General features: G+C 29.5%; 1 protein-coding gene across 1 annotated transcript; it reads right to left on the bottom strand.

Moving 5' to 3' along the window:
• Window positions 1–3,568: 3,568 nt before the first annotated feature.
• On the bottom strand, window positions 3,569–5,690 carry LOC106792380 (calcium-binding protein P-like). Its single transcript, XM_014758778.1, has 2 exons — window positions 5,619–5,690; window positions 3,569–4,518 (listed from the first exon to the last, which is right to left on the bottom strand). The coding sequence occupies exons 1-2, from the start codon at window positions 5,634–5,636 to the stop codon at window positions 3,637–3,639; spliced, it is 900 nt and encodes a 299-aa protein (XP_014614264.1). The 5' UTR covers window positions 5,637–5,690; the 3' UTR covers window positions 3,569–3,636.
• Between the last annotated feature and the right edge of the window lie 5,986 nt (window positions 5,691–11,676).

Raw genomic sequence — 11,676 nt, 5'->3', positions numbered from 1 at the left:
TTACTACGTTTTATATAAACGCAATATAATAATTTTTATTTAAGATGAATCTCAATGTTTGTAGGATAAAATTTGTGAATATATTTTACGTCATCGATGAACATCTTTGTCGAGTAGATAGAAAAATATAAACGGGTACGTCGAGCATGTCGATGAAATAAACATCTGTCGAGAAGAAAGTGTTGGAAAGATCGTCACCGATATCTAACACGATCTCTCTCTCTCTCTCTCTCTCTCTTTTTTTTTCTAAGCCGGATATAATATTAATTCGGGAGAGTTTCTTTCAATTGATACCTTTCTAAATCAATCGTTGTTGCTTCCGTATTAATTTAATTCCCATAAATAATTTATTAAAACGCGTGTTAATTTTGCTTTTTGTTATTTTATTTTATTTTTTTCTATTTTTTTTTCTCTGTTCTCATATTTTTTTAAAATTGAATATTTATACGAAACGATTACGAGATACGTGAAAATAATTTCGTGCAAGTTAGGGGTGCATGTGATAGTATGTTTAATATGTTCGATAATTACTCGTCTATCATCGTAATCATTGTTTCGTAGAAGATTTCATAGCAAGTCGAGTTAGAATAATATAAGGAATACATACACACTTGCCTACTTTCATTATCAAGACAAGTCTCGCTCTCAGGATCATCAATGGTGAAGCAGCCACGGGGCTTTTGCTTGCCACGTGCTAGAATGAAATAGAGAGAGAGAGAGAGAGAGAGAGAGAGAAAAAGATAGATAAATAGATAGAGATAGAGAGAAGATCGTGCAGTCTTCATTTACTCGTACCATCGATTCATCCATTGCAATTTACGTTGCAAGGGCACGTGTTTATTTAGATTATATTTCCTTTTTTTATTTCTATGTGTATCTATGTGTGTGTGTGTGTGTATATTACTAATCGATATTTTTTTTTTTTAAATAGTTCATACAAAATTTCATCAATAATATCATTGAAATAATTTTATTCTAAAAAATTTATACGTTTTCGCGTATGTATATGTATTTTAATAATTAATATGAAAATATTCTTTATAAATTTGTGTTCAAAATTATTTTATCAAAATAATATTTAGTAAAATAATATTTCTGTGTCATTTTATGAATTAATAATTGTAAAAACGAAACGAAACATTTGTATAAAATCAGTGACGTATATATTAATATCGAATTATTGTTAGAGGGTACACACACACACATTCGATTTAAAGAAAAATTTCAAATAAATAAGTAAATAAAATATTTGATGTATCTCTCTCGAAACGACGGATGCTCGACTGACCGTTTTAAAACTTTCGAAGGGGAAAGTTATATTTTCACGCGTTTATTTTCACGCTCACGAAGTCCTTCGGGCTTACACCGTCGACGTTACACCGGTTAGTAAGTACATATTTAATTACGTTCGTTACTTTCGTTACTAGTACCTTACTCTACTTGTGTAATATCTCTTTCTCTCTCTCTCTCTCTCTCTTTCTCTATTTTCTTTTACTTTTTTTCTTTCCTTAGATATAACAGATACTTCGAATCGTTACATAAAAGAAATGAATTTGATTTAATTGAACTAAAACCGCATTCTTAAAATGCCCAACTAACGTCAGTCATTTTACCGTTCCGTCTTCTTATTATTTATTTTCTTTTTTATTTTTCTATAATATTTTCTTGTTGTTTAACTATAAAAATTCACAAAATTATACGTCAGTTACGCAAGCATAAGAAGAAAATATTTAAAACAGTTTATTAGAAATCATTAATATAACGATCATATATAAATAATATATATAATTTACTTGATAATTTTATTTCGGATTATGAGAGTTAAATGGTTAAATGTCTAACATATAAATCCTATAATGATTCGCGAGTTTTCATGCAGCAATAGTTTAGTCTAAGTTATTTATAAACTCACTTACGTAAAGTTCGAATCTTCGTCCCCATAACGTCATACTTGCATAGAAAATGCACGAACGGTCCTCTGTCTTGCGTGTAAGAAGGTCAACGTACATTAAGTAATGCTCACCTCGTATGGACAAAGGTGCATTATGATGATAGGATTGTTTGTTTGGTACCTTGCCAACATTTTCATTTTATTTTTATTCATCTTTTTTATTATTAATTATCGCCAAAGAAATCTGATTAAACCCAAAATTTTCATTTGAAAAAATCGAAATCGATTTAAATTGAATTTAATTCCAACACGAATTTCTCAACACTATCGAAAGAAGAATCGTGAGAATCCTTCGTTTCCTATGAAATTAATTATAATTAATTTATTAGCAGGCTAATTTAAGTAGCCTAATTACCTAATTTAGTTTCGTTCATTACCAGGATTTGTGTTTCATCACTTTCTCGATATTAAAAAGATTAAAATCTCAAGTGCCTGCATTATGATAACCGGATTAACGCGATTGTACGACGGGTCATCATTCGATAGGGGGCACATCGGACAAATCAATTTTTATTTATTTGTAAAAGAGCAAATCTCTTGTGCAAGTTTCGAAATTACGATTTGTATGCGAATTCGCGTTAATCTGATATCAAAAATAAAAATACAAATCTTTCAATCTCTCGTGTTTCCTTGATCCTTATATCCTCGGAAAGTAAAAGTTGGTATTATGATCCTGTATGTGTTAATAACAGGTTTAGGTATGTATACGACTATCCTGTTCCTTTCTACAATTATTTTAGATAGCATAAAAAAAAAGACACAAACGAAAAAACACAGACAAGGACTCGAAAAGTGGATAAAATAAAAATCAACGATCAATGATGATCGCGTTAATGGTTCGTTTTATTAATGATTTCTTTTTATTTCGATAATAATAATTACATTATAATAACCTAATGATAAAATTGAGAGACGTGGGCTCCCACGTGACTCGAACACGACAATACACGTGTTCATATTCCTTTCTCTTTTCTTTTTCTCTCGCATGATGGGGGGGGGCTGGCAGGGGGGAGGGGGAGGGAGCACGAGTACAGTGCGGGTTAACATTTTATTATTTTTTGTTTGTTTTGTTAAACTAATCGTCAAATATTTTTACAAACCCATTTAATTATTGACCCTGATTCATATAATTTAACGAGGTTTCGGTTTCAATGGCAAGAATTCGGTGTGATTAATTCTAATGGGGTTCTTAGAGTAAGGATTATCATTCAAGGACAATTGTGTACTACCGGAACAAGGATCCTCACGTATTTGATCTTGATGCATATCGATTTCGTAAGAGTTCGGAAAAAAAATAATATCAAAAAGAATCTTGAACAGGAATCAACTTCACCGATTGACCTCGAGATATTTCCCCTTCTCTTTCTCTTTCTCTTTCTCTTTCTCTTTCTCTTTGTCTTTCTAAAAGAACGATCGATCAACTTTAACTAACATAAGCGTGAGTATGATTGTTCCGGTAGTAACCCGTCTATAGAATATCACAATGATTATTCTAGTCCTGTCCTCGAATCCTTTCTATTTTAAGACGCAGATACCTAATTACTAAAAAGTATGAATTAGAATATCCAAAAAAAAAAAAAAACAAAAAAAAAAAAAAAAAAAACCAATGTAAAAAAAAAGATAATGCACTGTATGATATCTGTCAGTCACATAAAATCTGATGATTATTATTAGATTAGGACGAGCTAGTAATAACCGAAGCTGATATCGTGTAATGGCGGTGCTACTCCTTGCGGTAGAGCATAATCTCTGGCAAGTTGGTCGAGTATTCCGCCACTTTGACTGCGGGTTTGAGGTTGGCCGCGTTCCTGGACCGGAGCTGGGGCAAATTGTGCGGGACCTTGATTGTAAACCTGAGATTGCGGTGAGGGTTCGTCATAGGAATGTTGGAGCAATGGTGATTGACGAGAAGAAGGAATCGATGGGGAGAAAATTGGTGATTTCGGTGGTAAGGCTGGCTGTGAGGGTGCCTGTTGTGCTGGTGCATAGACAGCTTGGGTATGTGATTGGGGTTGTGATTGTGGGTGTGGTTGATATTGGGGTTGACGTGGAATAACTTGTTGAGGTTGTGGTGCTTGTTGAGGTCTCGCAGCTTGTTGATAATCGTAGTCCTGATAATTTTGTGCTTGGAGTCCATCCTTGCCCGTAGTTTCATCCACCAAAGTCGGCGGTGCCACCGTGATACCTTCGCCAGCTGGTTGAAAACCATACTGATTTGCACCGTATTCCACAACTCGTACCTTTCCAGTGTCATCGACGAATCCATATTTTCCTTTAACTTCGCCACCCGGTAATTTCGTTTCGATTTTGAATGATCCATCAGCACCTTCAAAACCATACGTGTAAGAACCGTCCTCGTTGTGTCTGTTGATTTGTTTCAGTATAGCAACTGGCGTTGGTTTTGGACTATCAGGTGCTGCTGCTTGTTGTCTTGCCGGTGCTGCATCTGATGGGTAACTTCTTGGGGTTGGATGAGCTGGTCTGGGTGCTTGGTAATCGGAATAATCATCTATCTGTTGATACCGTTGCCCTGATACAGAAAATATCAAGGCAACCACCGTTGCTACCTGGAAATATCAGATACGTGTAAAGTATTGTATGCTACATTTCGTAAGATTTAACTTATGAAATCGCATAGTTAAAAAAAAATGAAATTAAAAAACAGGCCAGTTTTATAGGTAGGTTAAAAATCAATCAACCCGAACAAGAATTCTGCTCAAATCTTAATATATATATATATATATTGAATAATTCAAACGTGATGTGTAAATTTGAAAGAAAATTCTTCAAATTTTTCTCAACAAGATTCTAATACGTACGAAACAAATGTACTCCTACACGCGTAATCTATTAATAGTATAAGTTAATAAACTCGCTAGATAACGGCATAACATACTTCCTGTAAGTTCCGCCCGAGTGAACGTACAAGTACGGTTATAATAATCTTAAACTAGTATTTCATATTCCCAACCACACTTTCGCCGTTAGATTACGTATGATAATTCTTACATATTAAACTCCTACAATTCTTTATGCAAAAAAAAAAAAAGAAAAATAAAAAACGATATAAAAACCTTCGAAGTATGTGTTATATAATTCTTAAATCGCGGAAAAAGTTGATCCAGTTAAACGAATGATTCGATTATTGCGTAACCATAAGAGGAAGAAAGTTGAAAAGCAAATAAATTGAAACGAATGTTAAAACACTTTTCAAGGACTACTCCCCCATAGCGGAAGTGTACTCATAATATTCGTTCTCGTGTTTCACGACAATTTATTTCCGTCTTCCATAATTCTAACGTTTATTAAATCATTAAAATCATTATAGAGATTACAGACACAGTGATTGAAACCAACTCAAAAATAATCCCCTTTCACTGACTCGAAAAATTAAACAAAATAAAATAAAATAAATAAACAAAATGATTGAAATATTCGAACACTTTTTGATCATTTGCACACTAGTCACTGTACATAGTATCTCACAACGCAGACAATTTCACACGCGACAATTAATTTTCTTTCTACTTTTCCTCGTTCATATTTGATTTGAGGGGTTTTTTTTAATTTTTTTTTTCGGAAGGTGGGAGTATTCTTTCCCCGAGGTCATCGATCACAAAAAAAAAAAAGTAAATGATGCACGATTGAAGGAACGTGTGATACGTACCGTCACTAAGGTATACATTGTGTCTCCTGTACTTTAGATTGTGTTAGTGTATGTGAATGTAAGTAGGCAGCGAGGCTAGAGTACCAGCGTTTGCTCGAACTGAGGCCCTCATATACCTTACTGGACCCCCCGTTCCTGCCCACTCCTCTCTACCCTTCCTCATACTCTTGTTCCCTGCTCCGGGGGACTTTCACTATCTATTCGAGTTCTGTACGCTTGCCTTGTTCTCTTACAGAACTCTTATATCCCCCTAAATGATGTCTACCTTCTTTACCCCACCCATTTTGATACGCCCCCTTCTGAACTTTCATACCTAATAATCCAAAATATTATTACAATATATTATTCATTTATTTTAATTAATGCAACACAGAGAATTTTGGAAATATCTCTATTACTAAATCGAAATCATTTATTTTAATATGCAATATACAATGATTTATCTCAATCTTATTATTATTATTGTTATTTAAATTATTTTAGATCGCGAATTATTTGTAGCTATGTAAATTACTGTATGTGTGTTTGAATTTTAGATTATTGCAGGATTGAATTTTGTATTTGATAATATTTTTGATATACGATTGAGATTTTGTGTTATTTATAAGTTCGAAAGGGGTTTAGAAATTGTATGGATAATTGAATTTTTATTGGGTAAACAAATTTATATATATATATATATATATATAATTTGTAGTCATTTAAAAAATATAGATTACTTTGTTGTTTCTTATTTAAAAGAATATTTCAGATAAGTATACTTGTTGCGATACAAATTGAAAAATGTTAAATAGATATTTGTTCTTTTTTCTGTTCCATTGAAAAAAATTTCTTGAACAAATATCTATGACGTAAATAAAAAAAAATATATCTTATATATATATATGTAAGTTTGAAAATGTATTGATTAATTTAGAACGGATTTGGAGGTTTCTCGGGTTCGAAACTCGACAAGAACGCGGACAAGAAGCTGTTGGACAACCAACGTCGAGCTTCTGCGAGATAATATTATGTAAAAGTTGGAATATATATCGGGGTCAGTCAGTAAAGAGAAATTACAGGTGTGTTGTACTTTTCGCGTTTCGTTTCAATGCTCAGATCGAAAATAATCCCTTCCCTATTCCTCTCATTTTTTAACCCCGAGTATTTTTCATTCCAATCAAATATATCGATCAATATTTTATTCGATTCAATAGTATTGGTATTTAAAATGTATATATGTAGTAAAACAGGGCCCGTTAAACTATACAAAACGATAACTATAACGATTACGAGTCAAACTAGTCCGTTTCTTTCTCTTTTAGTATAAAATGATGCAAACATTTTTTTCATATCAACTCGTATGATCAAGTTATTACAATTTCTTATCATACTTTATCAACATTAACCTAATCTCTCTCTTTCTCTCTTTTTTTTAGTATTGTGAAAAAAAAATTAGGCTTGTTTAATTGAAACGTGTTAGTTTACTGTATGGAAAATCGTAGGTGTGTTTTACTTTCACCTTAAACTGACCGATTAATTGCCATGCAAATAATTCATCTCATTCATTTTTTTTTTTTTTTTCCATTTCTTTTTATTTCTTTTTTTTTTTTTTATTCAAATATTCATTGCCTTGGGAAGGGAAATTGTTCTTAGCTTTCGGGGTTTAATGTAAATTCACAAGGTGATCGAACAGATTTGATAAAAGCTTCAATTTTCTTTTTCTTTTATCTTTAGTTTAATCTTGATTGTTTTTGATTTTGATATTTATGTAATAAGGATCGCATAACACAATGTAAGTTATGAGGGTCTGAATCAGATCGTAGAAGAACAATTTGATCGATTTTACGGTTTGCTACGATTATGGAGAAAGCGTTAGGCAGAACAATAACAAAAAATTACTTGCCATTAATTTCATGCCAATCTATAGAAATCGATTGATTTTTATATATGCATATTATATATTAATTATTTTCATTATTATTATAATTAAATGTAATATTAACGTAATGATTTCATACACGATTTTTTTTTCTCATTTTACAATTTTAATTATTATATTAAATTGAATTTATATCGTATAGTTTCTTTTTCTTTTTTGGTAACAATTTACACGAGTCAATGCATTTTTATAAATAATTAATAAAGTATTTCAATATATTTATTTACAGTTTATTCTTTAATTGAACAAATAAATTAAATTACGTGTGAGTAGATTGAAAAGTTTGTTTCGATTTAAATTTAATAAAAAAAATGTTAGTGTTAAATTGATTTGTAAAATAATTTGAAAATTTGTTCTATTAAAAATCGAATGATTTAGTACGAGTTTTGTTTGTTTGTTTGTTTGTTTGTTTCTTTCTTTCTTTCTTTCTTCGATACTCCCACTTAGAAATAACAGCTTTGTTTACGATCCCGTTCTTGCCTTTTCAACCGAGCAAATGCTTTCACGGCCGTGAGACTTTGCGAGAAGCATAAATGCGATGAGGATGAAGAAAGTTTGAGAAAGAAAAAGAATGAAATGGAAAGATAGAAGAGAAGACTAGTCAAGTTCTTTTAAAACGAATCAGCAAATTGCTGTTCAGTGACCTTCCATAAAAACATATTTTCATTTATATATAATATATTATATAATATTAACTATAAAACACACACACATACATATTTTTTCATATAGATTTCTTTTCTATATCCTTACGAGAAAATATAAAAAAAATCAACAACAAAAAGCTTTTCCCTTTTATTCGCATAAGTTTTGCTCGTAGAATTTATCCAAACTACTACTAGTTTTTCCCATTTTTGTAAAATACATTGTTGCTTTCGTAATTGTTGCATAAACATAGAAAGTTTTCGATTAGATTTATTCTTTTTAAATTAAAAAAAAAAAAAAAGAACAACGTAAATATAGGAATTAACGAAAAATAATAAAATCAAAAGTAAATGATAACCCTTTTTTTTTCTTTTTCTTTGTTTGTTTTTTTAATCGTCTATATAAGTTTAGAAATTATTTTCAACCGTGTGTTATTTTACTTTTCTAATTTCTTTAAAAGTGCATTGTTGCTTTCATAATAACAATTGCATAAAAATAGAAAGTACATCATAGAAGTGCATTTTTCTCGCTCTAATTGTCAATTATCGTAAAAGGAAACAAATTATTATAAAAATGAACTGATTGATAAAAGAAATAATTAAAAAAAAGAAAAAGATATAGCAAAGAAAAATCCCTTTTTTTTTTTTTTTTTTTTTTCGCATTCGCACGAGCATCCAAAGTTATCAATTCCAACTGAGTTTTTTATCCTATTAGTATATATAAGTACGTTTGTTACTTTCATGATTATTGCATAAAAATAGAAAGTAAGCGTAACGTCGCGTCATTGGCCGGAAAAAACATGCTACCATCTTCATATCGTCATCCTCGACACTAACTTCTTAGAAAATGAACATCTTGCGAACGTGAATTGGATGAAATACAATATATGCAACCCACACTGATTAACGGCTTTTTTTTACTTAAAAAAACAAACAAACAAACGCTGCAATTACTTTGATAATTTATAATACTTTAGATTCTTTCTCTGGTTTTCTCATTTTTATTATTATTATTATTATTATTATTAAGTTATGTATAATAAGGAATTTCATAGAACTGACATTGTACGGTCTCGTTTCTACAATACTTCAATCGAAAAAAAAAATACAATGCAAGTATTAAAATAATTGTTACTTTTTCTAATTGATAATTTTTATTAATATCTCATATTGTCATAATTAAATGACAATTATTTTATTATTATCCTATTAATTAAAAATATATTTAGAAATAATTGGAATGGTTTGACATCGTATTATGGTCTACTAACATTTTGAGAACAAACACTGCAACTATTAAAATAATTTATTATCAATATTTCTTATTTCTAATTCATATTTTTTAATATTTATTAATATCACTTATTTAATGACAATTATTTTAATATATTATTATATAGTTAATTCGTTAATTAATTTAAATCGAAAAGAAAGCACGTAAAATCAAACTTAATGATTCGATTTAAAAGAAAAGATTAGTTTAATCTTACAAAAAAAAGAGAAACAGAGAAAGAGAGAGAGAGAGAGAGAGAGAGAACAAAATAAAAAATGCATTTTCTTTCTCAAATTTTTGTATCTTTCTTTTTTACTTTCTTTAAATAAAAAGAGATAGAATATTACGCGTATTATGGCAATATAAAATAGAGAAGCCATTCTTAGTTGACTTTATAGAGTCCTGTTTGAATCTAAGGTGTTGTTGGTTGTGGTATACCACGCCTTACATCAGAATGTCTCTCGAGAGTGAACGCGAAATCGAGAAATTGCGTGCGGTCATGGCAAAACTCGGATAAAAAAAATTCCTCGTCGATTTCGTGACACGTGCCTTTTTCCTCTCTCCCTCCTCCCCTCCTCCTCCTCCTCCTCCTGTTCCTCCTCGTCATCATCATCATCATCATCATCATCGTCATCATCATTCTCCTTTCTTTTCTTCGTTCCTTTCTCATTAACGTATAATTATTATTGTGTAATATATGAATAATTAAAAATGAAATAAGAAACGGGGACAGTAGAAAAGTGTGTGACATTAAAAAATTTCTTTCAACATTTCATTATAATTTGATTTGTTTTGTTTAACCGAGACAAGATAAATTTATAAAAATAAATGATTTTTATCCAACTATTCTTTTGTACGTAAATAAAATTAAGTAAACGCACATTTGTCAATAAATTAAATACTCGAAATGATTGGGTGAATTTTATAATACTAATCAAATAATTGGATTAAGGTTTTTTTAAAATATTGTTCGATATTTTTTAATAATATAATCATAATAATTATTCACACATGCATAAAACAAGACCCAGTACTATCAACATTTGATGGGGAATTAATTTCATGAAAGGTGTGTGTATTTTATAATACTAATCAAATAATTAAACAAAATTTACTTAAAGTTTTTTTAAAATATCATTCGATACTTTATTTTCCAATAATATAATCATAATAATTATTCACACATGCATAGAACAGGACTCAGTAAGATCAACATTTGATGGGGAATTAATTTGATGAAAGGTGTGTGTATTTTATAATACTAATCAAATAATTAAACAAAATTTACTTACAGTTTTTTTTTAAAATATCATTCGATACTTTATTTTCTAATAATATAATAATAATAATTATTCACATGCATAAAACAAGACCCAGTACTATCAACATTTGATGGGGAATTTATTTGGTGAAAGGTGTGTGTATTTTATAATACTAATCAAATAATTAGACAAAATTTACTTAAAGTTTTTCTAAAATATTATTCGATACTTTATTTTCTTATAATATAATAATAATAATTATTCACATGCATAAAACAAGACCCAGTACTATCAACATTTGATGGGGAATTAATTTGGTGAAAGGTGTGTGTATTTTATAATACTAATCAAATAATTAAACAAAATATACTTAAAGTTTTTTTTTAAAATATCATTCGATATTTTCTAATAATATAATAATAATAATAATTATTCACATGCATAGAACAGGACCCAGTACTATCAACATTTGATGGGGAATTAATTTGGTGAAAGGTGTGTGTATTTTATAATACTAATCAAATAATTAAACAAAATTTACTTAAGGTTTTTTTTTAAAATATCGTTCGATATTTTCTAATAATATAATAATAATAATAATTATTCACATGCATAAAACAAGACCCAGTACTATCAACATTTAAAGGGAAATTAATTTGGTGAAAGGTGTGAGTATTTTATAATACTAATCAAATAATTAAACAAAATTTACTTAAAGTTTTTTTTTAAAATATCATTCGATACTTTATTTTCTAATAATATAATAATAATAATAATTATTCACATGCATAGAACAGGACCCAATAAGATCATCATTTGATGGGAAATTAATTTGGTGAAAGGTGTGTATCGTTGGTTAATTAAAATAAAATAATAAAACAATTGTTATAATTAATTTTATGTGTATATATGATTATAATATTTATCTATATGGTAAAAAAAATTAATTGGTTTAAAA

Source organism: Polistes canadensis, unplaced genomic scaffold (genome assembly GCF_001313835.1).
Source record: "Polistes canadensis isolate GaletaPanama2010 unplaced genomic scaffold, ASM131383v1 scaffold_415, whole genome shotgun sequence".
NCBI lineage: Eukaryota > Metazoa > Arthropoda > Insecta > Hymenoptera > Vespidae > Polistes > Polistes canadensis.
Note: the sequence above shows the minus strand (reverse complement) of the source record. Positions and strands in the feature narration are given on the sequence as shown.